The 17,355-nt window shown below is 39.0% G+C and overlaps 4 protein-coding genes and 1 long non-coding RNA gene across 10 annotated transcripts; 4 read left to right on the top strand and 1 right to left on the bottom strand.

The window, feature by feature from the left end:
• Window positions 1–876: 876 nt before the first annotated feature.
• AT1G08057 lies at window positions 877–1,174 on the top strand. The gene has a single exon (NR_139363.1). It is a non-coding gene; the product is annotated as an other RNA (long non-coding RNA).
• A 12-nt stretch (window positions 1,175–1,186) lies between these two features.
• On the bottom strand, window positions 1,187–2,468 carry AT1G55546 (2-C-methyl-D-erythritol 4-phosphate cytidylyltransferase; the record flags this gene model as incomplete). The annotated part of the gene is made up of 6 exons (NM_001124028.1): window positions 1,187–1,195; window positions 1,329–1,391; window positions 1,544–1,603; window positions 1,692–1,788; window positions 1,956–2,047; window positions 2,394–2,468. 6 exons carry the CDS (start codon window positions 2,466–2,468, stop codon window positions 1,187–1,189), a joined length of 396 nt encoding a protein of 131 aa, NP_001117500.1.
• A 639-nt stretch (window positions 2,469–3,107) lies between these two features.
• LNO1 (Nuclear pore complex protein) lies at window positions 3,108–11,850 on the top strand. 2 transcript variants are annotated; one of them, NM_104429.4, is made up of 18 exons: window positions 3,108–3,436; window positions 3,518–3,726; window positions 3,809–3,977; window positions 4,086–4,232; window positions 4,502–4,623; window positions 4,771–4,883; window positions 5,298–5,437; window positions 5,523–5,688; window positions 5,771–6,713; window positions 6,894–7,046; window positions 7,202–7,259; window positions 7,800–7,933; window positions 8,023–8,147; window positions 8,268–8,610; window positions 8,762–8,945; window positions 9,066–9,683; window positions 9,792–11,300; window positions 11,410–11,850. In NM_104429.4, exons 1-18 carry the CDS (start codon window positions 3,247–3,249, stop codon window positions 11,535–11,537), a joined length of 5,451 nt encoding a protein of 1,816 aa, NP_564694.2. In that variant the 5' UTR covers window positions 3,108–3,246; the 3' UTR covers window positions 11,538–11,850. The 2 variants fall into 2 exon arrangements, with proteins under 2 accessions (NP_564694.2, NP_001117499.2); NM_001124027.2 differs by having other exon boundaries at window positions 3,122–3,436; window positions 8,268–8,619; window positions 11,410–11,688.
• A 379-nt stretch (window positions 11,851–12,229) lies between these two features.
• On the top strand, window positions 12,230–14,707 carry AT1G55535 (uncharacterized protein). Of its 3 annotated transcripts, none has more exons than NM_148595.5 (6): window positions 12,244–12,589; window positions 12,723–12,916; window positions 13,088–13,418; window positions 13,838–13,933; window positions 14,041–14,064; window positions 14,174–14,707. In NM_148595.5, exons 1-6 carry the CDS (start codon window positions 12,494–12,496, stop codon window positions 14,213–14,215), a joined length of 783 nt encoding a protein of 260 aa, NP_683436.3. In that variant the 5' UTR covers window positions 12,244–12,493; the 3' UTR covers window positions 14,216–14,707. The 3 variants fall into 3 exon arrangements, with proteins under 3 accessions (NP_001320385.1, NP_683436.3, NP_974034.1); NM_202305.2 differs by having other exon boundaries at window positions 12,299–12,589; window positions 14,178–14,521; NM_001333720.1 differs by having other exon boundaries at window positions 12,230–12,589; window positions 14,041–14,643.
• Window positions 14,708–14,939: 232 nt separating this feature from the next.
• AT1G55530 (RING/U-box superfamily protein) lies at window positions 14,940–17,171 on the top strand. 3 transcript variants are annotated; one of them, NM_001333719.1, is made up of 3 exons: window positions 15,007–15,300; window positions 15,753–16,195; window positions 16,295–17,120. In NM_001333719.1, the coding sequence occupies exons 2-3, from the start codon at window positions 15,769–15,771 to the stop codon at window positions 16,822–16,824; spliced, it is 957 nt and encodes a 318-aa protein (NP_001321433.1). In that variant the 5' UTR covers window positions 15,007–15,300; window positions 15,753–15,768; the 3' UTR covers window positions 16,825–17,120. The 3 variants fall into 3 exon arrangements, with proteins under 3 accessions (NP_564693.1, NP_001321432.1, NP_001321433.1); NM_104428.4 differs by having other exon boundaries at window positions 14,940–15,300; window positions 15,753–17,171; NM_001333718.1 differs by having other exon boundaries at window positions 14,940–15,300; window positions 15,572–17,171.
• Window positions 17,172–17,355: the final 184 nt, after the last annotated feature.

The following is a 17,355-nucleotide window of genomic DNA, read 5'->3' as shown; positions in this document are numbered from 1 at the left end:
TGTTTGTTTCGAAAATATTTTTAAAATTCTATCAGAAGAAAATGAAATGGGTGTGCTGTGTGCATGAAGGCTATATATTCCACAAGTTGACACTGAAAAAATATATTTTCTGTTTCTGTTGTTTTTCTTTCAAGGTTACTTTTGTTGATTTGTTTAAAATTAACATGTCAGTCATTCTGGGAGTTGTCTCTATAAATTTTTCTGTGATTTGTCGATTACTTGGAAAACCAATCAAAAATTCGGCACGTGAATATCTTGCCAACATAGTCTCACCCGGAAAGACCTTTCGCAGATTCTTCCTCAGAATTCGACACATGAGAATTCATCATCACCAGAATCTCACTGGTCAAGATATTCTTACTCCAAAATTTTAGAGCATGTATGCTTTCCATAGTGAGAATTTCCGTCGTATCTTTCTTATTCGATGCATGCATCAACACTGCACCAATAACATATGACTCTGATATTACTCGTTGGGCTGGAAACATTCACCACAATCTTATCAGTCAGTTTTAACCTTAAAAACTCGATAAATCAAGAACACTTGAATCGGAAAGCAAAAAAAAAAACAGAACTAGAAGAAACTTTCATGTATTGTTGTTTGTTTTATCAAACTCAAATCATAATTTGAATGTCTTTTGAATCTGAATTTTGTGGAACTAAAACGTTTTAGACTTTGATGCAACTAGAAAATATAACAATGCATGCAAAACACTTTTACAAGTTTGGTCCCTCCATTTGAACAACTAGAACAAAACTTTTAAAGAAACTCTAGAACACATTTGATTAATACTAACAAGCGTGGGAAGTAAGAAACTAATTTGAGGCATTTGTACATACCATATTGTAATAACTCCTTAGTGTTGTTATTTGTCTCACTGCCTGGGATTGTTGTTGGTGAGGAACAGTGTTGATAATGGCCCATTATTAATGGGTCGCAACTTGCAAGACATATGGGTCTTCACTATTAAGACTCTGCAACATTAAATACATTTCTCGTGGGGTTCATCCTAATATGCATATTGGTGTATGTATCTGTGCCTGCATGATTTAATGACCAGCAAAAAACAGTAATGGTCAAAGTAAATAACATGATGGGAGAAGGTGAAAAAAGAGTTTAAACCTCGGAAGAGTTAATACTGGTAAAACTCTGGGTCTTTCTTCAACGTTCTCAATTATTACAACTTTACAAGTACTACAAACATTTTCGATAAAGACAACAATACACACACTTCTTCAAGTTATGTAACAATCCACATTTGAAAGCAAACCTTACAATATGTAACACATCAACGATTTTCACACTATAAATATAAAACTAAACTTACCTTCAATGTGTTAACAAGGACAGGATCCGAGTTCTGATTTGAAGAAACATCTGAAGACAATAACTGTAAACAGAAGAGAGTACTAAGTAAAGGAGCAGTAGAAATCACAGTAGCCAATGTTCATGACATCTAAATATTAGCAAGAAAGATGCTCTTAACGCCAGTTGATTTAGATAAATTGAATAGTCAACTCATAATGATACATAAACTCTTACCTCTCTGCCAATGAACACGAGTGCAACATCAACAGGTTGCTGAAGTTTTTTCTCCGAGCACTAAACAATGGAGACAATAAAATAGATATGAGAATGAAACCATTGCATTGTGTAAAAATATTTGCTTGCGGACTCAACGCGAACATACCAGAAAATTAGACCAACCTCCTAGAGTGAAAACAGAGTCTACTAGATCCTTTGCAGACATGACTTGATAATTTACATCCGTTTCACCATTAGCATACCTACAATTTCATCAATGTGGACATCAATATAAGCACAATTCCAACAAAAGTTCTCAAACTCTTACACCAAAACCAGAGTACAATAAAATTTGGTAAATTTACTCACATAAGCCTTGAAAATGGTGAAAACAAGGATCAACAAAAAGATAAAAAGAGGCAGGCCTAACTGGAGATGCGGAGACCAGAGGAAAGCAGGAACTGTGGAAGGTGAAGCTAATCCAAAATCCACGAGAGACGCAAACTCAAGAACTACCAACAACTACGCCAGTAGAGCAGAGGTAAAACGTCACCGTTTGCTATAATTTACCCACAAAACCGATGTAGGAGAACCGGTCTGCGTTTAACGGTTGGATTAGCTAAGAGAACCGGTCTGATAATCTCTTGTTAACGGTCTTTGTAGAGGATGTGAACTTTATCTAAGTGTGTTCAAAGGCTTCATATTTTGAGACTTTATATTTTGATTTTCAACTTGGATACACTAGCTAGATGAAAACAATGATGATCCTCTTCTCTGCCTTTTACGTGCGCTTTATTATTCTGTGCTAGATGCAAAGAACAATATCCCCTAGCAATGAATCTTTTTTAGGATATACATAAGACAGTACGTATTGATAATAATTAATGGCAAGCTTCATCAAACAGCAATGAAGAAGGTACTCATCCAATGCAAATCTTGTCATCCTTGTATCGTCCTTTGTAGGTGAATCATCATTAGGCTGCAGAACACTGTTTTCACAGAGAGCGTGTTCAGTTTGATGGACTAAAACTGACCTTATATTATATATCAAGCTCAATCTGCTGGTCTCACGAAAAACTCGTCTCTCTATTGTACTTAAACCCTTACCACTAAATCCCCTGAATGTCTTTTACTATTTCTTAACTCTTGAACTACTGGAATTCAATTTGAGCTCATTTCTTATTACCATGTTCATTTGGAGATACGATAGAGTTAGTTTATCAACTAAACAAGATCACACGATTGATCAACTAAACAAGAAATATAAAACCAAAAAGACAAAGAAAAAGAGTTGAGATCGGAAAGAAGGAGAACGACGATCAAGCCTCACGATATTTATGTTCCTTCGAGACCTTTGGTATAAGCGAATCACATCTTGTGCGGCAGAAATATTGTAAATAGTCTGAATTTCAAAATAAATTACTATATATATATCACAATACATGTCGGTCTGGTTTAGTAAAGAGAACCGGTCGCTGAATCTGGTTCAGCTAAAAGAACCGGTCTGGTGTGTCAGATAAGGGCCAATTGGGCCATTAACACATTACGGCCCATATAAATTTAAATTAACAAACCATGAACCGTCGTCGGCTCATCGGACCAGTGTGGTATCACCGGCACTTGTAATCAGAGAGACTCACTCTCGAGTTTCGTCCTCTCTACTTCCCGCTCAAAATCCTTCGGATTCAGCCATTGAAACAACCTTGAGAAGAGTTTGAAAGATGAGCAGAGTTGAGATTGAAGAAGATACGGAAGGAGATCGCATCTCAACGAACGATTACTACTTCGAGAGAATCGGCGAACCTATCAGTATCAAAGAAGATGATGCTCAATACGATCTCGAAAACCCTCCGTCACAGCCTCTCGCTATCTCAGAACGCCACGCCGTCCTCTTTGTCGCACATTCCTCCGGTTAGTTTTCGTAATCGGCGATGGTAGAGGTTTTTGCTCTGTGCTGTTTATTTACTGTGACCGTTTTGTGTGGAATATTAGGGTTTTTTGTTGGGAGGACTAATGATGTAATTTCTGCATCGAAGAACAGTAACGGGAACGGTGATAAGGTTTTTATCCAGGATTTGAGCCTCGTCGATGTTCCTGTTGGGGACGTTCGTATATTGTCTCTCTCAGCGGATGATTCGATTCTCGCTGTCACCGTTGCTGCTGATATTCATTTCTTCTCTGTGGATTCACTTCTTAAGAAGGTACACGTCTCAGAAGTAGCAGACTAGCTGGATTGCTTTGTTGATTGATAGTTTACTTACTTAATCTGTTCCTTTGTTGCAGGATGCAAAACCTTCTTTTTCTTATTCACCTGATGAGTCAGGCTTCGTTAAGGATTTTCGGTGGAGAAGGAATGATAAGCATTCTTATCTTGTTCTTTCGAATACTGGGAAGCTCTTTCATGGAATTGATAATGCACCCCCTAGACATGTTATGGATGCTGTTGACGCCGGTTTGTTTCATCTCTATTGCTACTTCTTCAGCAAAAAAGCATGTTTTTGGCAATTATGTAAGATCGACTCTGTAGGAATTTACTTGTAAACTTTGTTTTGTTTGTCAGTTGAATGGAGTTCAAAAGGGAGTTATATCGCTGTAGCTCAAGATAACAGCCTTCGGATTTTTTCGTCAAAATTTAATGAGAAGCGGTGCATAGCACTATCATTTGACTCTTGGATTGGTGATTCCGATGAAGACTGTTTCGTGAAAGGTATGTTGCAGGTTTTGGCCTTCTTCTTTCTTACCAGTATTTTCCGTTTTGTTTCAAATTTCATTGTTGTTGTAAGGTATTTGAGATCTTTTCTTATGGACTGAGTCATACTGTATTCTGGGGCTTGGTCGTGATATATACAAACTGATCCTGTTGAAATTTCTCGTTTCCTGCTATCTCCCATCACACTTCCATTACAAAGGTCATAAATGGCTCTCAAGTTAAGCCCTCTCAATGAATGACTGTTTACTAACAATACTCTGCAACAGTTGATTCTATCAGATGGGTACGCAACAACTGTATTCTTCTTGGATGCTTTCAGCTGATTGAAGGCAGGGAAGAAAATTACCTTGTTCAGGTTATCAGGAGTCCAGATGGGAAGATTTCTGATGTGAGTAACATTTCTATTGCATTGATTTTGCTGCTGAGGCGTAGATAGTTAGGCATAACCCCTTTTCGGATGGAATAAAACAATAGGATCTGTAACTTTACTTATATTTTTTTAATCTGATTTGTGAGTTTTTGAACTTCTTTGCAGGGTTCAACCAATCTGGTTGCTTTATCCTTCTCCGATTTGTTTCCATGTTCTATGGATGATCTTGTCCCGGTCGGTGTTGGACCTCATTTACTCTTTAGCTACATAGACCAATGGTACGTCAGGCTAATTTTACTATTCTTTCTATTCTTTTTATTTTGATTTCTCTTTTCATAAATACTCCACTTTTCTTGCTCGCTGCTAGCCATTTGTCATTCTTTCCCACTGTATATGGAATCTTAAAGTTTTTGTCCATACATAAACTATCTTGGAAGGGCTGTAAATTACCAAGAATGTTCTAACGAGAATGGTTTTCAAATACAACTAACTATGATACGTGTTCCGCATTATATACTAGAATTAAATTTGAGCTCATATTATATTTATCCATTTCGTTTGGAGATGCAACAAAGTCAGTTTAATTGTTCCTGACATTTCCTCTTTTTATATTAATAAACGGACTATGTAAACTACCACTATTTTCGATGTGAAGATGGTAAATGTTGCTGTGTTTTCACCTCACCCTACAGCAAACTGGCGGTCACAGCAAACAGAAAGAGCATAGATGAGCATATTGTTTTACTGGATTGGTCATCTGGTGATGATAAAAGTGCAGTTTCCGTTGTTGATATTGATCGTGAGACCTTTTTGCCAAGGATTGGGCTCCAAGGTATGCAGTCCATAGTTTCTGTATTGTATGTGTACTTTTCCTACAATGACACGTTCAATATAAAGAAGATAATTTGTTTTTTCAGAAAACAACGATGACAATACGGTCATGGGACTCTGTATCGATAGGGTTTCTATAGAGGGGACTGTTAATGTCCGTTCCGGAGATGATGAACTTAAAGAACTTCAACCATATTTTGTTCTTGTGTGCCTCACTTTGGAAGGGAAGCTGGTCATGTTTAATGTTGCTAGGTAGGCTTTATTTCTCTCAGTGGTTTAACTCATTGCTGTTGACAACATTACTTAAAAAACATTAATTTGTTTTCCCCGACAGTGTTGCAGGACGGCCAGCTTCATCTGATACTGATTTGGCCTCTTCTTCTGATATAGAAGATGCTTATACCCCTTTGATTGAAGATGACCTTTCTAAACAATCTTCTGAAAAACATCAACAGTTGAATATTGCAGTACAAAATGATCAGAAACACCTCAACACAGAGAAGTTCTCTACTGAACAAAGGTTGCCAAATGAAAACATTTTTAGCAAGGAATTCGAGTCTGTGAAAAGCTCAGTGTCTGGGGACAACAACAAGAAGCAAGAACCGTATGCTGAAAAACCGTTACAAGTTGAAGATGCTCAACAAAGCATGATTCCTAGGTTGTCCGGAACAAGTTTTGGGCAACTACCCATGTCCTTAGGATATGACACCAACAAATTTGCAGGATTCGGTCCTGCTCTCCCTGTTTCCGAAAAGCTTCAAAAAGACATATTTGCGCAGTCCAATTCTATGCATTTGCAGGCCAATGTGGAGTCAAAGAGTACAGCAGCTTTTTTTGGATCTCCTGGCCTGCAGAACGCAATTTTGCAGTCACCGCAAAATACGTCATCTCAGCCATGGTCAAGTGGGAAAAGCGTCTCACCTCCAGATTTTGTATCTGGTCCCTTTCCTTCTATGAGAGATACTCAGCATAAGCAATCTGTACAGTCTGGAACTGGTTATGTAAACCCTCCTATGAGCATCAAAGATAAATCTGTACAAGTTATTGAGACTGGTAGAGTATCAGCGCTGAGCAATTTAAGTCCTCTGCTAGGCCAAAATCAGGACACTAATGAAGGGGTAGAGAAAATTGAGCCAATACCTTCTATCCGTGCCTCTCAATTGTCACAACAGGTGAAATCTTCCTTCGAAAAATCAGCCAGTCATCAGCAGCACAAAACTCCGCTCAGTACTGGACCTCTGAGACTTGAGCATAACATGTCAAACCAACCCAGTAATGTAAGGTTTACTCATGAATTCATGATAGTAATTAGTTTCTCAATGATTTTTTCGTGTGGATATGTTTTTTCCAGGAGAGAGTCATCCGACACTCATGCTTTCACAATCATGCCTTGCTGTAGTATTTTACTTACTGGACTGATACCATTAGCGTAACTGACTCTTCCTTTTTTGCACCAGATAAATGAGATGGCCCGAGAAATGGATACACTTTTACAGTCCATTGAAGGACCGGGTGGTTTCAAGGATTCTTGCGCGTTTATACTGAAAAGCAATGTTGAAGAACTGGAGCAAGGACTTGAAAGTCTTGCTGGCAAGTGCCAAACGTGGAAGGTAATATGTAAAAGTTCACGTATTTTGTTATTGGTTCATATTATTTTTGGATTCCCTCTTTTAATATCTGACCAAACCACCTTCCAATAAAAAAAATACTGTTGGTGATTCTGGTCCTTCTAAATTGCTAACTCATTTGGTGTGGTGGTCTTCAGAGCACAATTCACGAGCAGCAAGCAGAGATCCAACATCTTCTTGACAAAACAATTCAAGGTGATCTATTTATTTTACCATCCCCATATGTAGCGCAAAAACATTGTTAGTAGGTAGAATTGTGTTTTACTTGAAAAGGTATTCTAAAGCCGCGAGGCCCGTAAAAGGCAAACTAGGATTGTTGTAAATTTATATTACTTCTAAGCACTGTCAGTGATATCTAGAAATTGAGGCAAGTTTAACTTTCATCCCCATTACATCATTAACCCGCCAGACTTCAACTCTCAACCTAAATTGAGAAGTTTAGAAGAAGGGAACGAATCCTGATACATGCACATTAGTCTCATATCTGATATTTGTATATGATGGTGATAAAGCGTGAGCTCCAGTATGATAGTCAGCATAAGCGTGTGCTTTAGATGAGGTTCTTGCATTTTTACACATGTTTCTCTGGAAGTCCCTAGACTAAAGTTTGTTCTCGTTCTTTTGGTCTTCCCTATTATATTCAGTATCGTTTTCATATCTTACACTGGAATCTAAGCTGCAAATTAGCAGGTTGTTATTATGTTTTCTTATTATTGTTTCATGTGGGGATTTCAGTTTTGGCAAAAAAGACATACATGGAAGGTATGTATAAGCAAACTGCTGATAACCAGTACTGGCAACTTTGGAACCGCCAGAAGTTGAATCCTGAGCTTGAGGCCAAGCGGCAGCATATAATGAAACTAAATAAGGTTTTTTACGTGTTGATATATCTCCCTCATCCATCTGTTACTACTTTTAGCTCGCTGTTGTCATTTATCTTCTATTTTTCTCATTCTAGGATTTGACTCATCAACTGATTGAACTAGAGAGATATTTTAATCGGCTTGAACTCGATCGCTACAATGAGGATGGTGGACATCCTGTGGCACGAAGAGGCGTGCCAAATAGGTCTGCTCCTTCAAGGTATTCTATTGGATCAGTTGTGAAAATTTTAAGGAAGAAAACACCATCACAAGAAATACTATAAGTTGGTCAAAACGTCCCCTTTTTTTGCAACTCATATTGGGTTGATTCTTTTTGCAGACGTGTGCAATCCCTTCACAGCCTTCATAACACAATGAGTTCCCAATTGGCTGCTGCTGAGCAACTCTCTGAGTGTCTCTCAAAACAAATGACATATTTGAAAATCGATTCACCTGTAAAAAAGAATGTGAAGCAGGAGTTGTTCGAGACAATTGGGATCCCTTACGATGCTTCTTTCAGCTCACCAGATGCGGTAAAAGCTAAAAATGCATCTTCAGCAAAAAACCTATTACTCTCTTCTATCCCCGCAAGTATAAATCAACAGTCAAGACAACGTCAGTCATCTGCTATGAAAAATTCTGACCCTGAAACTGCTAGGAGGAGAAGAGAATCACTAGACAGGGTAATTTTTGTATGAAATCTTTGACTCAGTACTAGCCCTCACGGTATATGCACATATTCTCTAGTATATTAAACTGTGAAGAATTTATATGCACTCCTTTATTTATGGTGTATCCTGACGTGTGGCTCTACTTTTTGTGATCTATTTACAGAATTGGGCTGCTTTTGAGCCTCCAAAAACAACTGTCAAAAGGATGCTTCTGCAGGAGCAACAGAAGACGGGTATGAACCAACAGACTGTCTTGAGTGAGAGACTACGGTCTGCGAATAATACACAAGATCGATCACTGCTTCACGTGAAAGATCATGCATCACCTGTAGTCTCCTCGAATAAGGGTGAGCTAAGATATACTGCAGAGTGCATTAATTTGATCTCGAAGAATGTTTTTGTGTTTCATTTGTTTTTTATATCTACTATATTGCTTCTCTGGTTTGATTGTGTAACACTTTGAGCAGGTATTATGGAATCATTCCAACAAGACACATCTGAAGCTCAATCAACCCCATTCAAAACGAGGCCACCTATGCCACAATCTAACAGTCCCTTTACCATCTCTCCAATCTCTGCGTCAAAACCAAGTTTCAATTGGTCTGGAAATAAGTCTAGCAATACAACTTCTTATGCTGAGGAATCTGCCCCATCGCAGATTAAGGATACAAGGACAGTTTCACAACCAGGGGGATCAAGTTTTCTTCCGAAACGACCAGTGGCCTCGACTGTACTTGAACAGACAGAAAAGAAGGCTGGAGAATTCAAATTTTCCGAAGCTAAGGCCAATGCGTTTGTTGAAACAGCTGCTGGAAGTGTGCAGCGGCTTTCTACCACATCATCAGGATCTGATTTTGAATCTAGCAAAGGTTTTGGTGCTCAATTTTCAACCATGTCGTCTGGTGCACCAGCATCTAGTTTTTCTTCAAAATCGTTGTTTGGTTTCAATTCCAGTAGCAGTATCCCTGGTGATAAATTTACTTTTCCTGCTGTAACGGCACCTTTGTCTGGTACTCCGCTTGATTCCACTTCCACCTTATTTACAGCATCATCAGCTCCAGTGTCATCCTCTTCCCAAGATCCAGGTATGTTTACGTTGATCTCTGTGTATTTCGTTTGATTCACATAATAGTCAACTATAGGCACTTTAATATCTGGTCAATGACACTGGTCAACTTTAATATGAATTTCAGTTCCAGCATCTATACCCATTAGCTCAGCACCAGTCCCGCAAACGTTTTCAGTCACATCTACATCCACTGTTTCAGCTACGGGGTTCAATGTTCCATTTGGTAAACCTTTGACCAGTGTCAAAGTAGATCTCAATCAAGCAGCTCCGTCAACACCTTCTCCATCACCTGGTCCCACAGCTGGTTTCACTTTTAATTTACCAGCTTTGTCTCCATCATCCCCTGAGATGGTCTCATCCTCAACAGGCCAGTCTTCATTATTTCCACCATCTGCTCCAACATCGCAAGTGTCATCTGATCAGGCCTCTGCAACCAGTTCCCTAACAGATAGTAGTCGTTTGTTCTCATCAACTTCCTTATCTTCGACTCCCCCTATTACTCCTCCTGATGCGTTTCAGTCACCTCAAGTTTCCACCCCGTCATCTGCTGTCCCCATTACAGAGCCAGTCTCAGAACCTAAAAAACCAGAGGCTCAAAGTTCGTCAATTCTAAGTACGCAAAGTACTGTAGATTCTGTAGCAAATGCAACAAAAACACAGAATGAGCCACTGCCGGTGAAAAGTGAAATTTCAAACCCAGGGACTACAGTAACCCCTGTCAGTTCATCTGGGTTCCTGTCTGGATTTTCATCAGGAACACAGTCTAGTCTTGCAAGCATGGCGGCTCCTTCATTCAGTTGGCCAGGGAGTTCTCAGCCACAACAGCTATCTTCTACACCTGCCCCTTTCCCTGCATCCTCACCAACTTCAGCAAGTCCATTTGGTGAGAAAAAAGATATTGTAGATACACAGGAAGATGAAATGGACGAAGAAGCTCCAGAGGCTAGTCAGACAACTGAACTTAGTATGGGAAGTTTTGGAGGTTTCGGGCTTGGGTCAACTCCAAACCCGGGTGCCCCCAAAACAAATCCATTTGGTGGTCCCTTTGGTAATGCTACAACAACAACAAGTAATCCATTCAATATGACAGTTCCTAGTGGCGAGCTATTCAAACCTGCCTCGTTCAATTTTCAAAATCCTCAACCATCTCAACCAGCAGGTTTTGGTTCGTTCTCTGTAACACCTTCTCAGACACCTGCTCAGAGTGGATTTGGCCAACCGTCACAGATTGGTGGGGGACAGCAAGCTCTAGGGTCGGTTCTTGGCTCCTTTGGGCAGTCGAGACAGATTGGTGCTGGGCTCCCAGGAGCTACGTTTGGTTCTCCTACAGGATTTGGTGGCTCTAACCCAGGAAGTGGTCTGCCAAATGCACCAGCATCTGGTGGTTTTGCTGCTGCTGGTTCTAGTGCCACTGGTGGCTTTGCGGCCATGGCTTCAGCTGGTAGAGGCTTTGCTGGTGCTTCTTCTACTCCCACTGGTGGCTTCGCTGCGTTAGCCTCAGGTAGTGGAGGCTTTGCTGGTGCTGCTCCAGGAGGAGGAGGCGGTGGATTTGGTGGACTTGGTTCAGGCACCGGAGGTTTCGGAGGCTTTGCTCCTCAGGGTAGTAGTGGAGGTTTCGCGGGAGCAGCAGGAGGTAATATTACAATCTAAACATCGATTGACCTATACATTATAGATACAAGGTCATGCTCATACAGATTGACCATTGTCATGTTTGTGATTGTATTATTATTATTATACAGGTGGCGGTTTTGGTGGTTTCGGCGGACAAGCGCAAGGCCAAGCGGGTGGTGGTGGATTCTCAGCCTTTGGTGGCAACTCGGGAGCAACAGGAAAGCCCTCGGAACTCTTCACACAGATGAGAAAATGAAACCAAAATGTTTGGTCAAATATCTTCTACTTAGACTTGCACTCGTCTCTTGAAATTTTGGTCTTACCTACCTAGACCATAACCAATAACCATTAGTCTATAATTTAAATATATTGTGTGTGTTTGTTTGTTTTCGTGCTCTTTAAAATTTGATTAAAGTCAACTAACCTCCAAAATGTTTAGTAAATTGATGACTTAACTCTCTCACGTGGCTTATGCCCTGATGGTCACACACTCGAGCTTCTTTTCATCCCTTTTCAGAAGAAAGCCAGTTTGGTTTCATTATTATTACACAACCTACATATAATAAGAGAAGATATTTTCTTATCTAATCCATAATTTTTATATTTCCCATTTGCTTTTAAAAAAAAAAACCAAGAAGTGATTTTCAATTTCGAGTGTTGTTATAAAAAGGAGTGGCCAAGTTGGAAAGAGCAGAGACAGCTATGAATGTAGGCAGCGGACAAAGCGGTAATTTGTCTGCGGTTTAATCCATTTTATTTTTGGGGCGAACAATAAACCGCTGCGTACCAAATTTATTTGTATGTAAAAACAGTCCGCAGATGGTCCGCAGCGGTTTTTTTCTATTTTTTTAGTCCGGACCACTGCAGACTATAATTGATGAATGGTAAATTCGCTCAACCGCCGTAACCATTCAAACCCACAGTTTTTGATATATTTTTTAATAATTATTTCGTTAGAGAATTTTTAATTTCACCGGAGAAATATATTTATGATTAATTTGGCCTCAATCTTGGATTCGATGTGATCCCGCCAAACAAACTCTTACTCTTCCCCTCCTCACGAAATTCTCCACCGTCGAATAATTCTTCGTCGTTCTCTTACTCTTCTCCCTCCGTTGATCTGTGATGTGTCGCCGGAAAATTTAGACATTAGAAGAAGCTTCGTGAATCATTTGTCTTTTATGAAGGGACATCGGAGCTGCCACGAGATTTATGATGCTTTGTGGTTCTTTACGAGATCGAATTCATCCTTGGCTTCGCGATTATGTTAAACTCCAATCTCTCGCCGTCTTCCTTATTTATGCTCAGGTTTTTTCTCTCTCTTTCTCAGTAATTGATTCAAATCTGTTGGGGTCTTCTAGGGTTCATCGATTCTCTGAATTCGTCTCATCGTTGTGGCAAACGCGTTTTTCTGAATTAGATTTTTTTCCGGTGATTTCAGATTGGGTGCGCGCTAATCGGATCACTAGGAGCATTATACAATGGAGTTTTGTTGATAAATTTGGCGATTGCTTTGTTCGCGCTTGTTGCTATCGAGAGTAATAGCCAAAGTCTCGGCCGCACCTATGCGGTTCTTCTTTTCTGCGCTCTTCTTCTTGATATCTCATGGTTCATACTTTTCACCGAAGAGATTTGGTATTGCTCTTTAACCCTTCAAAACCTTGCTTATGAATCTGGAACTTTATGAGATTTATGACATTGGTTGATCATTTTAAGTTTTCCTTCCATTTTTGTACCATTCGATTATCGGAAACATTGTTCATGTGATGCACTTTTACTGACAAAACCTTTCCATTGTTGATGCAGGAGCATTTCAGCTGAGACGTATGGAACGTTTTTCATATTTTCAGTGAAACTTACAATGGCGATGGAAATGATTGGTTTCTTTGTGAGGCTATCATCCTCGCTTTTATGGTTTCAGATTTATAGGCTGGGGGCTGCTATCGTGGACACTTCACTTCCTCGTGAAACAGATTCGGATTTACGAAATAGCTTCTTGAATCCACCAACTCCTGCTATAGCTAGACAATGTTCAGGTGCTGAAGAAATCTTGGGAGGTTCTATCTACGACCCTGCCTACTACACCTCTCTATTTGAAGAAAGCCAAACCAATATAAATTCACCCAAAGCTACTCAGGTTTTTTCTAGTTTCTACTCTCTTTGCTTTCCACTTATTTGCAGTTTATATTTTGTTAATTCGGGTTTTTGTGATTTTATCACTGAGACTGTATTTCGACATGCCTGTTTACTCTACCAAGCCTTCCATTTAGAAAGAGTTTGTTAATTCTTGTTTTAAACTATTTGAGCTGTAGTGAATGCAATGCAATATACTGAGTCTAGGATAAACTAGCTAGAAGGAAACTGTGATGATCCTTCTCTATCTTTCAGCTCTTCATTTTTACGTGGTTGATGCAAAGAACAAGATCCCCTAGCAATGATATTTTACGACTTTAGGATGTACATAAGACAGTACGTAGTGATCATAATGTTGTAATTAACGACATGGAGGAAGTTACTCACCCAATGCAAATTTTGTCACCCTTGTGTCCTTTGTAGGTAAATCATTATTCAGCTGGGAACAATGGATCACCATCTGCTGCAGAGGCCTCTCATATTAAGTCTCCCATATTCAGATCCTTGCATTCAATTGATGTTAGTCTCCATTGCTTGAACATTGTTTTTGGTCGTATTGCACTATATCTTGTTACTGTTGTGTTATCACAAATAATAAGAAAAATCTGGTTTCAATTTTTATGTAGGAAGAGAAGGGTTTGAAGAAACCGGTTAGTCTCCATTGATTCCACATATGTTCTTGGTCGTATTTGCAGTATATCTTTATCACTGTTAATTCACACATAATAAGATAAATCTTGTTTTGAATATCTTTTGTAGGAAGAAATGTGTTTGAAGCAAACGGGGATGGCTTCAATATGATTCAAGAAGGGTAGTGTGACCATTTGTGCATCTAAGCAAACGAGTTGTCTGTTGAGGTTTAGTTATCGGATTTTGAAGCCGATAAAAATGCTATTCATCAGTGTTCCATAAGCGAGGGAGAATTATGAAGAGTCGTCGTGTCCATACAAAGCAGAGCAAGAAGATTACATAACACCTACAAAAACATGAGATTCTATATGTTGAGGACAAGTAAGCACTGTTTCTACTTTGCTATTTCATTATTTGTTTTGTCTGAAAATATGTTATTTTTGGGGATATATGGTTTAGAATAGAGTCGGAATCTACTTGATGCATCATCCATCATATAAAATTCTTTCCGAGTTTTTTCTTGCGTGTAAATGGAATGGAGATACTTTCTTTTTATGTTTTTGGTTTGCAAGTGGAGATAGTAAATTAAAAGATTTCGGCGTTGATATGTGTCGTCCTTGTTATAGAGTAAAACGATCAGGACATGTAACCAAATGGGATTGTAGTAATACCGTCACTACATCACGAGCCGTTCATGAAATTCCGGTAGTAGAATTCATCCGTAATTTCAACAAAACTCCATATATTTTGGATGATCTAGAGAGAGCACCTTTGTGGACAATGTTATTTTTTGGTGGTAATCATAAATAAGAAACTTCCTATCCAATAATTTAACATCAAAAAGGCCCATCTAATAAAAGTATACTTAAAAGCCCACAAAAAGAATCCAAGTACACGTGTTGATGTTTGTAGAAAAGTCTACTGGAATTAATGAGCTGATTAAAAAAAAGGAGCAGCTAATTAAGAATAAGACCCACAGAGAGAAAAGAAATGAGAAACCCAGAAGGATCTGGAAGAAGAGGAGGATCCTTTTCATTTTTTCTTTCTTGGATAAACTCTCTCCTATCTTTTTTTTTTTCTTTTCTTCTTCTACTTTTCTAATTTCTTACGACAATTCTCCTCCTTTCGTACATAAAACAAAGAAACCCTCTCTTTTTCTCATCTTCTTCAATTTTCAAAACTCAAAATCCTTCTTCATCGTCGCTACATTTTTCTGTGCTTCTCGGTTTCTGCTATCGAACAACAAGACTCAAAAGGTTTGCTAATTTCTGTTACTTTTATCGTTTCTTTAAAACGGCTGATTTATGGTTAGGGTTTCAAGATGGAACGCAGATTCTTCTTTCGATTTTGAATCCGACCAAACAAAAGCTCATATCTTTGAATCGATGACTTTGTTGTAAACTTTTACGATTTCGTCTACTTTGATAAATGTTCTGGTTTGCGATTGACGATTTCAAAACCCTTTTCATTTCTCTTCTATAAAGTCATTTTCTTTTATTGACATTTTGATATTATTGGGTTTTTCAGTGTCTTGATGATTGGGTTTTATTCTACGCTTTGATGTTCCTTATTCGCTCTTAGGGGTTCGATGAACTTCATTAGCTGACAGATGTATATTAGTCTCTTCAACGAGATTTACTCATTTAGCTACAAGTTCTTATTCTGTGTTATTTTATTTTTTTTAATTATTCTTTGTGGTTATTTCTAGGTAGAAAGAATCGGACATGGAAGAAGCAGTTGTAACGAGGTATTGGTGTCATATGTGTTCTCAAACTGTGAATCCAGTCATGGAAGCTGAGATCAAATGTCCCTTTTGTCAAAGTGGGTTTGTTGAAGAAATGGAAGATGACGACGATCATGATTCTTCTGATCCGGCTGATGTTAGAGCAAACAACTCTCTTTGGGCGCCTATCTTGATGGAACTTATGAATGATCCTGTGCGTCGTAGGAGAAACCAGAGTGTTGAGTCTGTTGAAGATAATCAAAACGAGGTACAGACCGAGAACAATGAAGACGATGGAGAAAATGATTTGGATTGGCAGCTTCAAGAGATTCTCAGGAGAAGGAGAAGACATTCCGCTGCTGTTTTGCAGTTGCTTCAGGGGATACGAGCAGGGTTGTCTGTAGAATCTGAGAGTACTGGTAATGGAGGTAATAATCCGGGACGGGTGATCTTGATCAATACCTCCAATCAGACTATCACGGTTCAAAACTCTGCTGATATGGATTCTGTACCTGCTGGTTCTTTAGGTGACTATTTCATTGGTCCTGGATTTGAAATGTTGCTTCAACGTCTAGCTGAGAATGATCCCAACAGATATGGAACACCTCCTGCTAAAAAAGAAGCTGTCGAGGCTTTGGCTACTGTGAAAATCGAAGAGACTCTGCAATGTTCGGTTTGTTTAGATGATTTTGAGATTGGAACTGAGGCAAAGCTGATGCCCTGTACGCACAAGTTTCATAGTGACTGCTTGTTACCATGGCTTGAGCTTCACAGTTCATGCCCGGTTTGCAGATATCAGTTACCTGCAGATGAAGCCAAGACTGATTCAGTAACAACAACGAGCGATAACAATGGAAGCAGTAGTGCTTCTGCTACAACCAGCCATGGAGCTGAGAACAGCGATGGAAACCGGCGCCAAGAAGAAGAAGAAGAAGAAGAAGAGGAGGAGGAGGAGGAGAACGAGAACAATGACGGAAGCGGATTCTCGATCCCGTGGCCGTTTAGCACCTTGTTCTCCTCGTCGCAAGATAGCAATGCACCAACGGATTCTAGTTAAGACATGTTCCCTGAGCAACATAAGCTTTTTGGTGTGATCATGAAATCTCGGTTCTACCTAAATCTGATCTTTTGTCTGTACATAAGTTTCTCAGATTTGGTTGAATGCTACATCTTTGGAAAACAAATATCTTTCAGTTTGTGTTTTTTTAATTGTTTTTGAGCAAATCTTTTGCCGGATTCTGTAAGTCGCTTGTGTGTTTTTTGTTGTCAACCAAAGCCACTTTTGCAACTTAGTTTGTTAAATTAATGCCTTAATGGTAAAATAACAAGATTGGTGGCTGTAGTACGAATTGTGTTGGTAATAAATTATAAATTTAAACATAAAAAGTAATTTAACATTCATCACCTTTGTTGTATGAAATGGAATTGTATAATATTGTATGCCTAATTACTTAGACCGACTCGTTTAATATGTCGTCATCCAAAACAAAATATGATGTCTTTTACTAAACTTAATGAAGTGATGCTTTTTCCTTGTGTTAATCCATGATTGCATTACCATGTAATCTTTTGTTTACGCGTAAACATT

The sequence above is a fragment of the Arabidopsis thaliana genome, assembly GCF_000001735.4.
Source record: "Arabidopsis thaliana chromosome 1 sequence".
NCBI classification, from domain to species: domain Eukaryota; kingdom Viridiplantae; phylum Streptophyta; class Magnoliopsida; order Brassicales; family Brassicaceae; genus Arabidopsis; species Arabidopsis thaliana.
This window is presented reverse-complemented; position numbering and strand designations above follow the sequence as displayed.

Excerpts from the sequence above, each read along its gene's own strand:
- LNO1 (NM_001124027.2), top strand. The coding sequence starts at position 3,247 with ATGAGCAGAGTTGAGATTGAAGAAGATACGGAAGGAGATCGCATCTCA. Across the intron at positions 7,934-8,022 it reads ATATAATGAAACTAAATAAG|GATTTGACTCATCAACTGAT; the intron begins GTTTTTTACGTG and ends TTCTCATTCTAG. Across the intron at positions 8,620-8,761 it reads CACTAGACAGGGTAATTTTT|AATTGGGCTGCTTTTGAGCC; the intron begins GTATGAAATCTT and ends ATCTATTTACAG.
- AT1G55535 (NM_148595.5), top strand. The coding sequence starts at position 12,494 with ATGATGCTTTGTGGTTCTTTACGAGATCGAATTCATCCTTGGCTTCGC. Across the intron at positions 13,934-14,040 it reads GATCCTTGCATTCAATTGAT|GAAGAGAAGGGTTTGAAGAA; the intron begins GTTAGTCTCCAT and ends ATTTTTATGTAG. Across the intron at positions 14,065-14,173 it reads AGAAGGGTTTGAAGAAACCG|GAAGAAATGTGTTTGAAGCA; the intron begins GTTAGTCTCCAT and ends TATCTTTTGTAG.
- AT1G55530 (NM_104428.4), top strand. The coding sequence starts at position 15,769 with ATGGAAGAAGCAGTTGTAACGAGGTATTGGTGTCATATGTGTTCTCAA.